The sequence below is a fragment of the Oncorhynchus mykiss genome, chromosome 7 (assembly GCF_013265735.2).
Source record: "Oncorhynchus mykiss isolate Arlee chromosome 7, USDA_OmykA_1.1, whole genome shotgun sequence".
Taxonomy (NCBI): domain Eukaryota; kingdom Metazoa; phylum Chordata; class Actinopteri; order Salmoniformes; family Salmonidae; genus Oncorhynchus; species Oncorhynchus mykiss.
Window position 1 is genome coordinate 18,383,755 of NC_048571.1, and position 19,302 is coordinate 18,403,056.

General features: G+C 41.7%; 1 protein-coding gene across 4 annotated transcripts; it reads right to left on the reverse strand.

The window, feature by feature from the left end:
- Window positions 1-916: 916 nt before the first annotated feature.
- On the reverse strand, window positions 917-18,042 carry LOC110527435 (male-specific lethal 3 homolog). 4 transcript variants are annotated; one of them, XM_021608701.2, is made up of 13 exons: window positions 17,802-18,042; window positions 16,984-17,066; window positions 16,357-16,452; window positions 16,157-16,254; window positions 15,930-16,030; window positions 15,657-15,776; window positions 15,218-15,378; window positions 14,785-14,943; window positions 14,195-14,520; window positions 13,678-13,887; window positions 13,476-13,560; window positions 11,879-11,949; window positions 917-2,606 (listed from the first exon to the last, which is right to left on the reverse strand). In XM_021608701.2, exons 1-13 carry the CDS (start codon window positions 17,898-17,900, stop codon window positions 2,530-2,532), a joined length of 1,686 nt encoding a protein of 561 aa, XP_021464376.2. In that variant the 5' UTR covers window positions 17,901-18,042; the 3' UTR covers window positions 917-2,529. The 4 variants fall into 4 exon arrangements, with proteins under 4 accessions (XP_021464376.2, XP_021464375.2, XP_021464377.2 ...); XM_021608700.2 differs by having other exon boundaries at window positions 15,657-15,779; XM_036982859.1 differs by lacking the exon at window positions 917-2,606 and adding an exon at window positions 7,335-7,369 and having other exon boundaries at window positions 15,657-15,779; window positions 17,802-18,041.
- Between the last annotated feature and the right edge of the window lie 1,260 nt (window positions 18,043-19,302).

Below are 19,302 nucleotides of genomic sequence, written 5' to 3' on the forward strand. Positions count from 1 at the left end.
TGTCCCTGTTTTCATTGGCGAGTGTCAATATGTATGAGACACCTTTAAAGTACTGGGATGAAAAAAAGCAGTGTATTTACAAAATGAAATCTGATCTGAAAAATATGTAGGTGACAAATACATCAACAGATATCACTGGAGGACAGCCAGCAAACTTGTGACATTTTGAGTTGTAAGTATGACTCCACCGAGGACTGAACCCCTAACCTCCCAATCTCTGGGCAGACACTAACCACAAGGCAACTGCGTTGGTTAAGCTTCATTGCAATCCATCAGTTGCCAGTGATCCCCGAACTTTGGTGTAGTTATCTGGTTGTTCTGAAGAGGGTCAGGACTAGGCTAGCCAGTGCTGAGATGAGGCTCTAGTTATTCCCTCGGACCCTCAGGGCCTAGAGATGTTGACCACATGATAGCACTGTAAGTCAAAAGCCACCCTAAGCATTTTCCCTCAGAAACCCCCCCCCCCCCCCCCCCCCCCCCCCAAACACACTATCTAGAGTCCTCAAACTCAACTCTGGGCCTCAAAGTCAGTTTGTTCTTTTTTTCCCATTCTTCCCCTCTAATCAGGGACTGATTTACACCTGGGACACCAGGTGTGTAAAAGTTGAATACCCCTGATTTAGAGGCAATGTGATAGCTTGAGGGAGGGGTTTCAGTCAGAACAACCAGAAACGCTGCAGTTGTTCAGAGACAAAAATATTCTGTACGTTGATTGCAACACTGGCCATTACACTCAAGAACCCATACTCAGAGGCAGTGTGTGTTGGTCAATGTTAAGAGGGATTCTACAGCAGGCAGCTATGGCAGGAGGTGACAGTGGGGAGGCATTGTTTACAGCAGGATTCCCCAACTGGTGCACGGGTGATTTTTTTGGCCCCCAAAGTTTTATTAAAAAGACTGTAAAAACACCAGAAAATCAGCTTCAAGTTATTTTATTTCAAATCTGTTCCAAACTATTCCCACTCATAACATACATACATACATTTGTATACAATCACATACACAGTAAGTAAGGGTTGAAATGATTATATTTCAGACAAATATTAGATCTGTTTGTGCTTCCGCTGAACCTAGTTGATGATCCCTGGTCTAAGGGCACCAATATCCAGCGACTGACAGACGGGGCACAACCCAAAACGCTGTGTGCACATCAAAGGAGGCTGACGTCATCCTCTGAAGAACACTGGCTTTGGTCCAGGCTCCCTCCCCTGGGCTGCCCTTCTCAAATCTCTGATATCACACCTCTGAGACCAAAGGCCCTGTTCAATCTCAAACCGTAGCCGATTCACCCTGAGGATAAACCCAACAATCTGCTCTTGTACCTTGCTGTAGTTTAGAACAACCTTTATAGTGTGAATAATGTTTCCTTAAGGAAAAAGGACTCAACTTGAAGGAGAGAAGAACAGCAGAGAAAAGGGCCAGGATTAAATGCACAGTGCATTATAGCACAGCGATCTATACAGCTGACAACGCCGTTTGAAAAGGCAACATTCGCAGGGATTGCATTCATGATAAACATAGCGCAGTTTGGCTCAAGTGTCAATTATCTGTTTATATTGTGCTGCCATATAACGCGCCTTGCACGAACACTACAGCAATATTCATAAACCACATGCCAAAAATATTGCTCCAACTTTTATTTCAGATAAGACTAATGGAAAACAGACTGAAAGTTGATCTTCTTACATTTCCACCTCCACAGTGTGTTCCTGTTCGAGTCTACAAGTTAACAGTGTATAAAAAACTAAAAAACAAGCACAGAAAAGGAATTTATACATCAATGAAATTCAATACCTTTTTCAAACATTGGGGTTAATGCCATGACGAATATCAATATGAACACACAGTGGTCATAACGTCACCAGCCCCTCTAAGAAAGAGGAACACAGATAGTAGACATTACGAGAGTAATGACATTCTACAAGAGTTTAGAAATAACTTAACACACACTGAAGCGTGGCTTGGGGCAGCAAGCATGGTGAGCCGAGGAGAAGCCAATAGTCACACATAAAGCGAACATAACAAATAGCCCTTCTCCCTGTGTTTGCTTGCCTAGGCGGACGGAGAGAGAAGGATCGGATGCAGATGCTGCTAGAGAAAGAGATGGCCAAACGTGGTCCTTGAGCGCAGAGCGAGAGAAAGCAAGACAAAGTCAGCATCGTGGCAAAGACCCCAGCAGGGGGTTACGGTCTACAGCCTAGGATAACAAGTAGACGTCCGTGCTTTAGGTAATCATTGCATCCAGGGGGGTCTGTTCCTAGGCCAGGCTGCCAGGTTTGGGGCTGGGGAGAGTGAGGTACTGGGTCGATCAGACGCCAAGACCCTTGCCTTACTTAGCTGCATGGGTTGGATTTAGGAGGGCAAGGGGTGAACAGAGAGAGGGAGAGGGATAATGGCGCAGTCTCAGAGAAGAAGTGAAAGAAAGGGATGGTTTGGGAAGCAGCTTGGAGCTCCCCTCCCAGCAGTGCAGTTCAGGGCGAGGCAGGGCAGGGTGAGATAAACGGCCTCAGTAAACGGCCCGCGGGTGCTTCATGCAGTAGTGGGCCTCCGATGACGACACGTACGCCGACTCCGGAAAAAAGTCCTCGTGGAACTCAGCCAAAAACCTGGGGAGCAGAGAGAGGGATGGAGGAAGAGGGACAGAGAGAGAGAAAATAGATATAACACCATAACAGGGTCTAATTCACCACACTGAGTAGAAGTCTGAAGTTAAGGCTAGTTAACACAGCATGGCCATCCACAGACAGCTAATGCATTTGAACCAAAGACCACCGTGGGAAATGCAATTACTCCCCCGCATACTGTGGACGTCACAGACCAGACTAGTTACTCAGCACTCCCAATCCTGGTGTTTTCAAACAGGGGGCTGGTTAACACCCCTTCCCCCCTCCAGGCTTGCAGTCAGTCAGTGCTTTTAGTAACTTGCCTTAAATAACCCAATTCGCCAGAGTAGGAAAGGGAAAATCTCCCCGTCTAATCAGTAGGGAAAATAATCCGGAATGTTCTTAGTATCCGCTGCTCAGCCAAATCCTCTAAATCTTGCCATCTCATCTTAGCTCTACCCGCTCTTATAATTTGACTGCAAACAAATTATCCTCATCAGAGGGAGAAATTAAGAGGCGCTTTACCGGCAACAAATTATTGTCGTTGTGGAGTACCGAACTAGTTTGTATGGACCACAGGACCGTGGCTGCAGCTATTCTTCATTATTTATTGGTTTGTCCTATCTATTAGTCAATGCAAATGTAGAGCAAAAGCTGTAAAATTGAACCACATTTCTCTGCAGATGTTAGATAAGATATGGATACATTTTTGTGGGAGAGCATCTGGGCGAACACAGGCATCCTCATTCTCATACACATTAGCCACTCTCCACAGTGGTGGAAAAAGTACCCAATTCTCATACTTGAGAAAAAGATGCCTTAATAGAAAATGACTCAAGTAAAATACTACTTGAGTAACAGTCTGAAACTATTTGGGTTTTAAATACACTTCAGTATCAAAAGTAAAAATAATTTTAAATTCCTTATATTAAACAAGCTAGATGGCACAATTGCATGGTTATTTATTTATCTATGGAGAGCCAGGGACACAATCCAACACTCAAGACATAATTTACAAATGAAGCACTTGTGTTTAGTGATTCCGCCAGATCAGAGGCAGTAAGAATGACCAGGGATGTTCTCTTGATAAGTGTGTGAATTGGACCATTTTCCTGTCCTGCTAAGCATTCAAAATTAAATGAGGAATTTTGGGTGTCAGGGAAAATGTATGGAGTAAAAAGTACAGTTTTTTATTTTAGAATGTTGTGATGTAAAAGTTGTAAAAAACAAATAGTAAAGTATTAGTACTTTAAAGTATTTTTATTAAGTACTTTCAGGGATGCAAACTGGTGAGGGCCCAAAAAGGTGACTTTTTTTGTTGCACTGAAACATGCAGAAAATCCCTGCTAGGGGGAAATGCAGGTTAACTAATTAAACAACAAAGACTACGATCAACCTGTTCAGTCTGTGTGTAAAATAAAAAGTGGTTCATGTGAACCCAACTCACAGCTAAAAAAAATTAAAGAAAGCAATCCAGTGTTATTTGTTGCCTAGACTTTACTGCAAATGAGTCTTGATAAAAAAATAAACTATACACTACACTAATATTACAGTTAGCCATGACAGCCTTTACAATTATAGAATGCTTGTGACCATACACATTAAATATTGCACTTGGGGGAAAAAACAAACATCTTAAGTAGAAACAAAATGAAACAAACAGGCATTCTATTTTTGCTCTACTATTGTGGCCACTATAGTAGACATCGATCAACTGCACAAGGCTACATGTGTGCAAAATAACGTTCACTGAGTTAAAAACTGTAATAATCCCCACCTCACTCACACAAGTGTTACTGTCAAGTTCAACACAACAAAAGCAATATATTTTGGCTACACTGCACATTATTACATTGTACACTTTTTGCCTGTGGGCGTAGGTTCTACAATGTGCCAGCAGAGCATGATACCCGTTGTTGGCATAATTGATCTCTTTCAGGCAGAGTACACCTGGCATACCCCTTTGTATCCACTGTATTGAAAAAGTGAAAAAGAGGGAAAGTGGGTGGTGTTCCTTTCACCTCTAGTGGCATCCAGCTTAAGCCAGGCCCAAGCTCGACTTGATCCATGAATACACTTGTTTAACAAGCAACGCCTCATTTTCAACTAATTATCTCATTCTGAAAATGAACCACATACTGTAGAGGGAAAACATTCGTTCACAGATAGTTAGTTCGTTAGCTAGTTAACATTTCAGATTGCCAGGGTGCAGAAAGCAACTATAACTTGAGGAACGGCAAGGAGTCGTATAACGTTACCAGCTAATACTATAGCGAATTGGTTAGCTCATCTGATGTTGTAACGAGCTGTCTGACTTCATTAACCAGCTAATTTTCACACCAAACACTCAATTATTTGATCAGTTAAGTAGGCTAATGTTGCTCAACATTTCTCTGGCTAGCTAACGGATAATTCGATCCAGCTAGCAAGATACTTAATGCTAACAATACTTGTCCCACCACACTTTCTCCCTCACCTCAAACTTTCCAAATGCCACTTGTTTTTCGGTTATGGCTCATGGGGCGGCAGGGTAGCCTAGTGGCTAGCATTGGGCTACTAACCGAAAGGTGGCAAGTTCAAATCCCCCAGCTGACAAGGTACAAATCTGTCGTTCTGCCCCTGAACAAGGCCGTCATTGAAAATAAGAATTTGTTCTTAACTGACTTGCCTAGTTAAATAAAAGGTAAAAAAAAAAAAAGTAGCCGCACCCACAGTCTCTGTGGTCAGGCATCTCACCAAGCCCCCCTCGCCTTCATAACGTAGGTCACCTATTCTGGATTCAAAGCGGCAATTTTTTTGGTGACTAGTTTGCATCCCTGACTTTACACCACTATCCCTTCCTCTGTATCACAGAAACACACCAGACGATTCACCATTCCTCCAGAGATCCGTCCGTGTGCCCAATCCCGGCATGCATTTCTCCACCCTGCATTTCTCTGACCTGTCCCGTAATTTCAGCAACAGATGTGTGAATATTCCAAAATCCGCGCAAAACCAATATGCGTACTTTCCCACCATTGCTGCGTTTCCACCAAACTGATTGTCGCGGATAAAATTCACTGCACAAAATTTTACTTTTTCGCTTTCGTTTCCATGTATCGAATAAAAATCTATAGTTCAGCGCATTTTCAACCTTACCCATAGTTTTATGACAAAACTGTTGCATTAAATAGCAAATGTGCCTAGTCTGGTCTTGGCACGTGTGGTTTAGCCAACAGCTCGCAGATAGTGCTTGTAGGCTAGTCTACATGATAAGAATATGTTTATTTGTCAAACGGCAGTCAAGCATCGATGTCACCAGAGTAAAACCTTTGATATGTATTGAAAAGGTGCATCCAGCTCATACCGTACACTTTTACCACCCTGTGAAGTTCATAATTGCTTAATAAACTGCATGTTTTCCCGAGTCGTATTGGGAGGACCCCACACCATGTCATCGCGTGACTCCACGTTTACTTCGATATTATATCAACATTTGCGCATAAAGGCCTTTCCACCGCCATTTATTTCGTAGTTAACTTTACCGACACAAAAAGATCCCACCATGTCAAAACAAATTTATAAAACTGTACTGAAACTTCCTGTTTATATCACAGCCATCGTGAGATTTTTTTTAAAATACGAAATGACTTTACTTGTATAAAAGCTGTGTATGGAAACGTGGTTACTGTCAATAAAAAGATGACACAAGCGGAAGAAGGCCCTAATAGACGATTGAGACGTACCCAAGAGGAGGTGCCAAGATGGCGGCTTGAACAGACGCTTTTTTTTACCGAGCTCTGTACCAAACTTCAAACAGATTGTGAAAAAAAATAAGTTTACAGTCATTACTATTTTTATTTGTTCAAGATATAAGACCTTTCCTGTGACTGGAATGATAATTGGATCATTTATTTCGGCATGTCCATGCAAAGTCGTGACAAAAAAAGGAAGAAGTTAGCTGTTCTATTGCTAATCAACAAGAGAGAAACGTGCTGATAGACAACTGCCATAACTACGCTTGGCCTATGGATAATATCATGCTTTCGAATGCTGTTGAAGACGACGAATTCCCCTCTTTGCCGGTTACTCCGTGCAACCCCCCCCCCCCCCCCCCCAAAAAAAAACAACAACATGGAACTCTGACATCGTGGCTGCCCTCTCCTTACTCATCAACTCCAGGTGTGACGCCATTGAGAAAATGGTAGGCGCGAACACCATGGTTATCGAAGGCTTGAAAAAGACTGGAGTTTGCATGTGGTGAATTCAAGGATGTGAAAATGAGAGTGGCAAAAGTTGAACAAAATTTGGAAAGGGCGGAGAAGAATAACAATGTCTACCATAGACGTCTCACTGATCTGGAACAATACACAAGAAGATGGAACCTGAGACTCTACGGCTTGCCAGAGGTAGAGAATGAAGATGTGTGAGGAGAGGCTATCCGTATCTGCCAAGAAGTTTTGCCTGCAGAGAAGAACAAAGTTGGTGATACCATCGACGTTGTGCATCGCCTCGGCAAGAAGCAACAGCAAAACGATTCAAGACCAAGGGGTATCATCATCCTATTCACTGCCAGATTCTACAGGAATGCAGTCTGGAAAGCTGCTAGGAAGAACGCCTTCCTTCAGAGCCATGGTATGCGTTTCGCTGAGTATCTCAGCCCGGAAGACATAGAAAGAAGGAACAAGTTGTGGCCAACGATCAAGATGTGCACGAAATGAGGGGAAGGCTGCTTACTTCATCGGAGGACGAGGCTTCATCAACAGTTCAGAAATCCATATTTCTCCCTAAAACCTCACCAGAAGAAACAGATTGATGGTTTCAGCCATGGTATTCTCATTTTCCTTGTGTTGTTTACCTAACAAGCATCAGGTGATTATTTTTCAGGAATACTCAGGTATTTAAATGTATTAGTTTGCTCTTTGTATGACCAGAAGACCTATTTTGTTTACCAACTTACGAAGAAGATTGAAAGTTGTATTTATTTTTTATGTATGCAGTAACTAAGATACTGTTTTAAAGGGCATACAGGTCTGCTCTGACTTTACACGGTTATTGCTCTATTTAGTTATTAATACTTATTTCCAAAAAAGGTCTCAGGAACATTTATATGTTAAACATTTTTTATTCAATTATTTTATGATCAGTTTTGATATGTACTTAAAATAGAAGGTATCCTTTTTTGTTATTTTATTTCTCAGAATAGTTCCTGATTACACTAAAGAAGGTTTTTAGTCTCTCTTACTACGAGAACCCTTGGTTTGGTCTTGAACATAATTTTCATTTGAGTTGAATTTCAAAGCCAGATAACGTCTAGCTCAAAGGTTATGGAATAAGCTATTTTCACTTTAAATTGACTTAAATGGTGCAGATCTCGGTTCCTTATTGTTTACGTTCACTGCTCCTACGTCTGACTCATACTACTACAGTTTATACTTTTATAGAATCTTTGTTGTTTTGTCTTTGTCTATAGTTTCTCTTAATGCTAGGGGGTTACGAAACAATGTGAAGCGCAAGGCCTTATTTTTATTTGCGAAACAATTTCGAACAGAGTTTTGCTTTTTTCAAGAGTCTCACTCAATTTCGGCTGATGCCAACTTCTGGAGGTCACAGTGGGGCAACGATATGTGGCTTTCCCATGGATCTGAACGCTCCGCCGGTGTCACTACAATGAACAATACCTTTGGTGGTAATATTCTACACTCGGAATGTGACCCCTTTAGTCACTTTCTTTGTCTTGTGATCAGTTACAATGACAGTACGCTCATTACTTTAAACTTCTACGGGTACAACACCAAACATGAGAATGATCAGTTACAATGACATTACACTCATTACTGTAGACTTCTACGGGTACACCAAACATGAGAATGATGAGTTGCTTGAATCTATAGAGAAACATTCATACTTCATTGCTTATCTAAATTTCCCAATTCATTATTATTGATAGGAGGGGACTTTAACATTACAATAGATAATCCAACTGATAGATGGCCCTCAGGTAGGCCAACCAATCAAAATTAGGGTTTAATACTTTTTATGGAAAAGTTTGATCTTAATGATATATGGAGAGAGGGGTTTCCGGTCAAAAGATCATTCACTTTGAGTAACAAAACAGGTTCTAGACAATCCAGAATAGATGTTTGGCTTATATCCAAATTTATTGATAGTGAATGTGCTACTACAAATATTTGTACTACTCCCCTCACAGACCATAGGGCTATTTACATTGATATCAAAATATTTACCCCTGATACTATCCTTGGTAGAGCATCTTACTGGAAGCTAAATAGCTCATTATTAAATAATGATATAGTTAAATTTGAGGTTAAAGATCTGCTTTAACACTTTTGGGAAAGGGCTTGTGAAGAAAAATCTTACTGCAAGAACTGTGAGCTCTTCAAATTTGAGGTGTCCAAATAGCTTATAAAATATGGTAGTAATCTTGCTAAGGCCAGAAGAGCTGAGGAGGAAAAGGTGATCATTAAGATAACTTCCCTTTCTCAGAGATCCCCAGCCAGCCTCTCGGGGGAGGAGAAGATGGAACTAATTGAGTCACAAAATAAACTGGATAATATATATACACATTAAAAGCAGGAGCCTTTATTAGATCTAGGAAAAATGGATTGAGGAGGGAGAACAGAATTCATCCTATTTCTTTAGACTTGAGAAAGTTCACTCTAAAAATAACACTATCTATAAGTTAAACATTGATGGTGTTATTACAGATGACCAAAAATTAAATCGCTAAATACTGTAGCAATTTTTACAGAAAATTGTATAGCTCTATGTACTGTCAGAAAGCCACAGATATGTTTTTTAACTCACTGAATAATGTCCACTCTATCAGTGATATAGAATCTAAACAATGTGATGAACCCATCAAAGTTGAAGAGATTATAGAGTCTATCAAACATCTAAAGAACAATAAAATCACCAGGTGTTGATGGAATTACATCAGAATTTTACAAATTATTTTCTGAACAACCCTTCCTATTTGAAGTCTTTTTAGAGAGTATTAAAAACAATGTTCTCCCTCCTAAAATGAGTCAGGGGTTAATAACACTGATACCTAAGCCTAAAAAATAAGTGTTGCTCGTCGATAACTGGCGTCCAATTTGTCTTCTTAATAATGACTAAGATATTAGCCTTACTACTTGTATTAGACATACTTGACTATTCGGACCTAATAACTGAGGATAGCTTCATATTTTTTTTTGTTGATTTTTATAAAGCATTTGACACAGTAGAGCATCAGTTTCTCTTCCACTCCCTTGAGAGACTTGGCTTTGGGTTTTTTTTCTGTAAGGCTATTAAGACTCTATGCAAATGGTAACAGCTCTATCAAATTGAAATATGGCACCTCACCTAGATTTGAGTTAAAGAGAGGAATTAGGCAAGGTTGTCCTATCTCTCCGTACCTGTTTGTATTAAATCACCCAACTTCTTGCACATTCTTTAAATAATGGTCCTGTACAAGGTATTTCCATAGCTGGTAAATAAATTATTATAAGCCTGCTGGCTGACGATACTACACTTTTTCTGAAAGACGCTAACCAAATTCCCATATCGATCAATGTGATACAATCCTTTTCCAAAGCGTCTGGTCTATATCTTAACATTAATAAATGTGAACTCGGCTGTCAAAGATTGTGTGACACCTTCAAATGATGGTATTCCAGTAAAAGAAGACTTACATATTTAGGCATAACCATTACAAAGGATAAAAAGTCTAGAGTCTTACTAAACGTTAACCCTCTTATTAAAAAAAAACTAGAATAAGCTAAATCAATGGCTACAGAGGGACTTATCTTTAAAATGTAGAGTCCTAATAACCAAGGGTGAAGGTATCTCTAGACTAACATATGGCGCTCTATCTTTATATCTTGACAGTAAAATAAGCAAGGAGATAGTTGAAAAGCATCTGGTCTGTCTTTGGAGAAACCGTACCCATTACATTATGAAAACTGTTGTAATGAACACTTATGAGAATGGTGGGCTGAATGTTCTGGACTTTACTACCTTAAATAATACTTTTAAGATCAATTGGATAAAACAATTCCTAAGAAGACCCACTTCTATCTGGAATGTTATTCCTCATGTCTTCTCTACTTTTGGTGGCCTTAACTTCATGTTGTTTTGCAATTATAATATTGACAAAGTTCCAGTGAAACTTTCTGCTTTTCATCGGCAGGTTCTTGTCATGGTCCTTAATTTATAAACAATTTTTCTCCACACATATTATATATGGAATAAATTGGGATATATTGTATACAAATTCTTCTTTGTTTTTAGAATATTGGTTCCGAAATAACATCCTATTGGTGAGCCAACTGGTAAATGCAGAGGGTCTTTTACTCAGTTATAAGGAGTTCTTATCACGTTACAAGGTCCCTGTAACACCTAAATATTTTGCAATTGTTTTAGATGCCATTCCCTCAGGTGTTGCTCTGTTATTCAGGAACGTGTCAAGACCGGACCCTCAGAGCCGACCTTCTATTGACCCTGTTGACTCATCAGTAGGAAAGATTTGTTTCTCTTTTGGTCCATTCAACAACAGAGCAATACGAACCTTGTTTCAGCAGGATGTTGTATCTATCTATACCTCATGTCATGCCTTATTGGAATGTATTTATTGATTATATATGCTGGAAAAAAATGTGGATGTTGCCACACACATACCTACTTGTTAACAAAATTAAGAAAGTTTCCTTTAAAATGATTCATAAATATTATCCTGCCAACCACTATATGAAGAAGTTTAAGGAAAACATCAACTCAAATGGCTCCTTTTGTAATGACCACCCAGAAACAGTTGTGCATCTTTTTTGGCATTGTATTCATGTAAGAAAACTGTGGCAAGACATCAGTAGGTTTATAATTGAACACATTTATGAAGATTTTACACTATTGTGGAGAGATGTACTGTTTGGATTCTTTACATACAATAGAAATAAGCTGAAACATTATGTAACTAATTTCATTATTCTTTTGGCCAAATTTCATATTCATAAATGTAAATTTACAAACAGAAAACCACATTTTCGTACCCTACAAAAAAGAAATTGAACTGTATTTTAAGACGGTTAAATGCTCTACTAACAAAAAAGCTGTTAGAATTGTAAGTATATGCATGTCCCTTAAGGTCCTTGTGTAATCGTAATGTGATATTGTACCCCCTAGCTCGATTGTCCATTGTTTGTAACCTATATATGTTTGTGTTCCCTCATGTGCTTTATGTATTGATTTGTTGTTAATAATAATTTAATTTAATTAAAAAAAATATTGAGACATACCCAGCTGTGAGAAGAAAGGAGTCATAAGTCCCTCAGTGTACAACAGCGCAGAGAGGTGGCTGGAGGGGAAACTGCAGGCGTTTGATTAATAAAGGAGAGAATAAATCCCCTAGGTTTGGGGCCAGCTGAAGATCGCTAGGCAGGATTTAAAGATTAGAATCGCCGGCTTGTGTAACGCCGACTCATCTCCCTTCACTTGAATGTAGTCTGACAGTCTCTCATACACATACAGACAGATGCAGGTGCGCGCGCACACACACAGAAGCACATGCACAGACACAAAAACAGCATATCAATCCCTCTGCATAAATAACATCTCAAGCCATCATCGTCTGATCACATCCTGTTAGACGATATTATGGCTACAATAACCGTGGCAGGCATGCAGGGAGAGCCAGCTTACAGGTCAGTGAGCACTTTTTCCACTCAGTGAGCTGCATGAATCACACAAACAGAGAGTTGCTACCTAATAGCATTACACCACAGCTAACTGCCCAGTTGAATGAGCTAGACTTCAGGTGACGGGGCTAACACTGGATAGGCGGAGAGGATTGTGTTTGCGTGTCAGCAGATCAATGGAGACTGCACTTCCATTTCTCCCAACAGGGACCCCCCCCATCCCTCTCCAAGATATACAAAAAGCCTCATGGGAAAAATCCACCTCTATTCTCCACTGCGCTGTCCAATTATTATTTTTTATAGGTTCACTTTATCGGAGAGGCCCATCAAGCTGCCGTATTGTCCAAACATTTCTGCATGCTAAGCTAACGTTAATACAATGTCAGAGGCCCATCAAGTGGAAACCACACACCAGGTTAGCTAAGTGAGCACGTCCAAAGAAATGCTGACGTGGGCATTATCGTAATCAAAGGAAGTCAATCATGGAACTGTTGTCGGCACAGCAACTAAACGGCAGCCTGTCCCTTCCTGCGAGGCGGCCGGCACAATTACACACCAGGCAGTGATTGGCTGGGGGATAACGGGCTTCTCCCAGTCAGTGTCACTAATCCTGGAGACTGGCAATTTGTGCATCTTCAGTTCCACTGCGAGTTAATGTGGCTTGAGGAGTTATTAGTTATTAAAGGAATAAGGCCTGATGGGGTGTGGTATATCGCCAATATACCATGGTTAAGGCCTGGTCTTATGCATGATGCAACGCGGAGTGCCTGGATACAGATCTTAGCTGTGGTATATTGGCCATATACCCATCACTGAGGTGCCTTATTGCTAGTATAAACTGGTAAGCAACATAGTTAGAACAGTAAGTAGTATTTTTTTTTGTCAAACCCGTGGTATACCACAGCTTTCAGCACTCAGAGCTCAAACCACCCAGTATAGAAAACGTGATTTATGACCTGTATTTAACCAGGAAGGTTAATGAGAAAACATTTTCTTCTTAAATAACCACCTGACATTGGCTACTTTGGCAGCACAAGGAAACGTTCCAGGCCTAGGTTCTATGGAGGTGAGCTATGGCAGCCGAAATAGAGATTATTGAAGTCCTGGTTCTAGCCTAGTTATGGTGTGTGGCTGATCACTAAAAGAAGAACAAAAGTACAGAAAACATGTCATTATTCTATAATTAGATAGGAGGTACCTGAGGAAGAGCTCCAGGTGTTTGACCAGGGCCCTTAGGTTCTTCTCTGGGATTTGCATCTTCCCCAGGATCTCTGGCAGCTTCACTGTATAAGGGGAATAAAACAAGATTGAAAGAGAACGAGTGACTGGAGGCTACATTGAACTAAACAACAATCCCAGTTTCCCCCACACACAGAGAAAGGGCTTAGGAGGACACCTACCGAAGAGGCGTAGGAGGTGTTGTGAACCGTACAGGTAGGAGGGTGGGGGAGGCTGGTCACTCTGGGGGTAGTTATCAGGGGTCAGCTTCCAGCTCAGGACCTCATTGAGCTCGTTGTTCCGTCGGCTCTCCAGGCCAGAGAAGACGCCGCTGTCCTCCTTGCTGGGCGTCTGGGGCAACGGAGAGGACGAGCCACTGTGGACAGGGGTTTCTGGGAAGGGGACAGGAGGGCAGACGGCAGTCAATCAACTGATGGGAGTGGGTGGAGGACAACATTTTCATGGACACTTCAGAAACAACAACAGACATTTACTGTGTGCTGTAGCACTGAGAAGCTGTGCGCAGACAATATTCCATGTGTTTGGGAGCGGACTGTAATGTATGACAAGAGGGAAGAGTGCCATCTAGCGGGTGGATTTAGTCATTACAACAACAGAGGCTACGGGTGACATTGCATAAAGTAAAGCACTACACAATAAACTGCTTATTATGTTAGAGTGTGTTTTCTTGCCACTCACTCTTCTCTAGATTGAGGAAGAATTTGGGCAGCTGGGCAGGCGTGTCGAGGCTGGCAAGGCGGCGTTTGGGCTGGGGTGAGGTTGTAGCGCTGCCGCTGCCCCCCTCGCCCGCCATCCGCTCACCCCCCGAGGTGTGACGTGTGGAGCGCCGCAGGGACTGGGGGGCGTCAGGGTCGGCCGTGGAGGCACAGCGCCGGCGTTTGGGCGTGGTGGTGGTGGGGTTTGCCGTGGTTGTGGAGGCCTCGCTCAGGGCCGGTTGACTGTCCGTGGACTGGGGGGTGGAGGGGTTGTGGCCAGAGGGGCTGGGGGTGCGCTCACGCAGGGTCCTGGGATAGGAAGGGCGGAGATGGTCAAAGAAAGACCAGTTTGGTAATGACATCCAACACCACAAAACCAAAGAAACGTACAATAATTTGTCACTGACATTTTCAACTTAGGTCAGATATACAAACTGAACAAAGGCCTGATGTACTTAGTGTCTTCCAACAGTGAAACGCTTTCAACTTCATTTTGTTTCATCTTCCGACCTGAAAATGACCCGATGTTAATTATTCAAGAGGATTGCAGACATAGCCTGATGTCTGTCTTACTTGCTGGAGCTGGCTGTGTTGTCCCGGATAGGCAGGAAGAACTTTGAGGAGCTGACTTTCTTGAACTGAGCGTGCTCGTTGGGGTACAGGAGGATCATGGGAAGGGTGAAGTCGAAGGTGATTCTCAGGCCGTCCACCATCTCCTTGCAAAGCTCCTCACTGAAACAAAACGGTGGCTTTTAGCTATCACAAAGATAATTTCATCCACGATAACCATGTTCGAGAGCATCGAATCTGTGATACATTTATTGGTAATATTGTGACTGACATACTTGATCTACAAATAACATTGAGTAGTTATTTATGATGCAAGGTGATTTGTAGATCAGTTAGTTGGCAGCGGGCTGCAATGTCAAACAAAACCATTATGTAGCCCATGGGATTCATGGGAGGTGAAAAGGCTAATGGGAAATGTTGTACTTTGGGGACTCACTTCTTCTCTGGAGGAACATAGTGAGGACTGAGGCTGGTCTGAGCGGTGCTCTGGTGACTTCTGTACCTCTCATTGGCAGAGAAGGCTGCGTTGAAGGCAAAGTGCTTCACGTATGATTCCAAGATGTTCAATATGTTCATCTGGCACGGAAGCTTCACCAACTGGGTAGAAAAAGAACAAAGCCCTTCATGATCACAGCTCATTGGCAGTGAGATGTTGAAATGTCAAAAGTCAAGAGTTGCATTCAGTACGGTACATCGAGGCAAAAAGTTTAGCAACAGAAAATGACAAATCTGTGTTCCTATTGGACTAGTTCAGTTAGTCCCTGTTTCTATAATTTTTGTCTCTACTGAACATGACCAATATCTAGGAATTTGGAGGGATATGAATAGGTATATGGAACTACAATAAAGCGGGTGTTATCCTTGTTTAATGACACCTTCTTCCTCTTGTTGATGTAGTAGCAGTCATCCTCCAGTTTCTTCTTGAGAACCTCAGGGATGTCTATGTTGATGGTCTTGTCCTCACTCTCCATCTTAGCGTGAGCTTCCTGCTCTTCCTGCTGGAGATAAGATGGGCAAACAGTCAGATCCATCGAGCCATTTTGTCAAAATGTGTATTTCTGACAATGTCAATAGAACAACCGAGTTGATATGTTTTCTCAATACATAACCTATTTGTCTGTCGTAGTCTATAATTCAAAACACAATACCATTTTGTCCAAATCTTCGGAAGAGTCGCTCTCCTCACTTTTCAAAGATTCAGGATCCTCGGAATCGTCCTCGTCACTGTTGTCTGAAGACGTAATCAAACCTGAAAGATAACCCCACCAAAAAGTGCATGTAATTTTAGCTTGCAAGCCATTTCCAACGAAAAGCCATTCCGATAAACTACTTTGCACTAGCACTAGTTTGAGTGTGATGGAACAGGCAAACTCACATGCGTCATCACTCTCTTCCTTCTCTTCAGGAAGTGTCTTCAGAGCTGACTCAACACCGGGTAGACGACGACGTCTCTTCCCCCATCCCTTTCTCCTCCTGTGGGTTGAAGTGGACACAGTTAGACAGGACACCGGCACCAAATCTGCAGTCAGGCCTAATGCTTACTTTTCCGATATTCTCCAATGGAGTCAAACTTACATGCGAGCCACAGCTTTACGAGCCAGTTTACGTTGTAATTTGCGATTTTCGTCAGTTTCCCTGAGCACATGGTCCTCTGCTGCCAATCGATCCCAACTGTAGCACAAAGCAACAGATGATGAATACCACCCCTTCCAATTCAAGTTGCATGCAGTCGGCATGACAGTATTGTCAAAGTGATATCAAGAACAAAGCTCCACTGAAGGTTGCTATACACACTCAATGATTTCCACCATATAGATGGCTAAAATCATTGGCAACTATGTAGTTTTCAAAGGATTGTTAAATAAATGTGACCACTATTTTTTAGCCAACTGTACAAAGTTTCTACCAGTAGCTTGCTTATGTATGTTGGAAATTGAGCCCTTTGCTGCTTTTGCTGCAGAGCCCACAAAGGATGGGGAAATTAACCTAAACCACTCATAGATACAGGGGATGGCACTTTTGTGTGTGTGTGTGTGTGTGTGTGTGTGGGGGGGGGGGGGGGGGGGGGGGGGGTGATCCTCCCATCCACCCCACCCCTCAGGAACACAGCAAGAACCCTGCTACCTGTCCCCACCCATCCTCCTCCCCAGTATCCCTTCTTCAAGCCCACCACCCCAGACTGTGTCTTGTGTGTGAGTTTACCTTCTGTTCCAACCATTGAAGTGAATCAGGTATTCTGGGACTCGCTTTCCACGTTCATCTTTGCCAATTACAACATCGACGACCTAAAACATACAATCCCAGAAATGAACGATAGTTAGCGGTAGCCAACCAAACTCAAGTTAGCGTGTAACAGACAGCAGGCAAATGTATCACCATATCTACACCAAATAGACAGTTAGCCATCAGTACGCGTTAGTTAGCTAACAACACATTACTAATTGGTGCTAACTAGCTAATGTTATGTAAACAACGGGTTGGCTGATTGTAATGTGTTGCCCTGGCCTTGCACAGAGGCTAGCTAACGTGAACTCATGCTATGTTAATTCACCGTTGGTGTTTAATGTTGCTTCCAACGTTAGCGGACAGTTGTTGTTATGACAGTTGACGTTAGCTAAATGTAGCAGCTACGAGCTAGCTAATAAAATATACCCGCGCTAACCTGGATACAGCATGTGCAGAGATAGCAACTACAACATGGCTACAGCATAGCAACAGCATAGCAACAAATAACACGGCTGCAGCCATTGTTGATGGTCTCGTTTTTGCCATAAACCTACCATATTACGTTAACGGTATGTTAGCCTAATAGCAAACGTTAGCCTAGCAGCTAGCTAGCATGGTAACCTCGGTCGGGCCTTCTGTGGTCTGTCCGGATATATCAAATAAACATGATGTCTAACTTAGCTACAGTATTGGATAAAGTCATAAAAACTGGCAATCAAAATGTTTGGGAATTGCATGCAGTATCAGCCCTCGTGACCGCAAACAAACTCTTGGCTTAACAACAAGCCATTTACCTTTGCATCATAGAGTACTTTAGCCTTCGTAGGGTCAGGTTCGAAACATAGGACTTTTTCTCCTTTGTGGAATTTAAATTTCATTCCCCGGGAGTTCATTTGTTCGTCATAGCGAGCAGGAGAGGAGGCATCTGGACCCCCCGCTCCTTAACCCTTTCCCCGCCGGGCTGTATCCAAAGGGGTCTTTGAAAAAAATATGGAGATGGCGCTAGGACACAACTCATCAAACGAATCCGTAATAGGGAATTTCTAGTTTGGTCCTTCGTGGACGCCGTAGAAATAAACAGTACATCAATTGACCAGCAGAGGGCGGCCGTTATTCAAAGATGATCTTACTAATATTTCTGTGACATGTTGCCCCTCCTACAATAAATCAAAAGTTTGTCCATGTAGCTAGTAAGTAACGCAACAAAGGACAACCAGTAACAATTAAAAGTTATGTCAACAAAAATACGCTTTTTCCAACCTGAGCTTGTTTCAAACCAAGGCATATATGTTTACATCACCCTGAAGAAGGCACAGTGATTCTCTGGGTGTGTGCCAGCTCATGCTTTTTATTACATATTGCAAACAAAAACATTTTGATAGGGTTCAGATGGTGAATGTTTACTCAGCTTAATGAGGCTTATTATTTTCTAAATTTGGAGACGGAACTAGCACCATTTCAGTTTTCAGATGAAAAAACAGTGAGCGAGACAGTTTGAGAGAGACTCTGAAGGAAATCCCTCTTCTTATGGCCTAGTTGCATTTATGTGTATGATGCTTTGTATGCTGAACCGCTTATCAGTGCAAGTGTGTGCTTTTTTCCATTCTGACAGAAACCATCAGGCTATCTCTGCTGTCACTTCTGTCACCACACTGATGTGTGACATGAATAAGACCTGCATTCACAGTGCAATTCTAATGAGTGATACATTTAGCTCAGTCAACTCACAAGGTCAGGATTGTATGTCATAGCCTACTTAACACTACATATGTTTACTGTTGGCCAGAGTAGGTTACTGATGAAGTAGGCTACCTGTTTCCTGCCTTATGGCTAGACAAGAAACAGAGTTCTCCAATTATAATGAATTAGAGCAGAACAGTTTCTTTGTTAAAAAATCTTTACTCTTCCTATAACAGCCAATTGGACTGATATTATCTATAAACACATTTTTATATAAGTGTTTTAGAATCATATTTGGTTTCTAGTGGCTGATGCCCACTAAAATATATTAGAAACCATTCTACTTAGTCCCTACCCAGCACCCCTCTCATCCTAATTTAACCCCTGCAGGCTCTTTTACTCCCATTACTCTATTAATAAAATATGTGGTTTTAATAGTTTGTTGCTCAAACCATTCGGACACTACAGACGTTTTTGTAAAAAAGACCCGGCCCCGGTCCCCGACCCATCACAAACACCGCTCAGCCCCTGTTAATCACACAGTTTAATGGTTGGTATCTACACATCCAGAATAAATAGACGGATCCAATGTTACAACAATATTTAAAATGTGTT

Coding starts and splice junctions, on each gene's coding strand:
- LOC110527435 (XM_021608700.2), bottom strand. CDS start 17,900: ATGAACTCCCGGGGAATGAAATTTAAATTCCACAAAGGAGAAAAAGTC. Junction 14,944..15,217: donor TATGTTCCTCCAGAGAAGAA/GTGAGTCCCCAA, acceptor GTTTTGTTTCAG/TGAGGAGCTTTGCAAGGAGA. Junction 13,561..13,677: donor ACACCTCCTACGCCTCTTCG/GTAGGTGTCCTC, acceptor CCCCTTATACAG/TGAAGCTGCCAGAGATCCTG.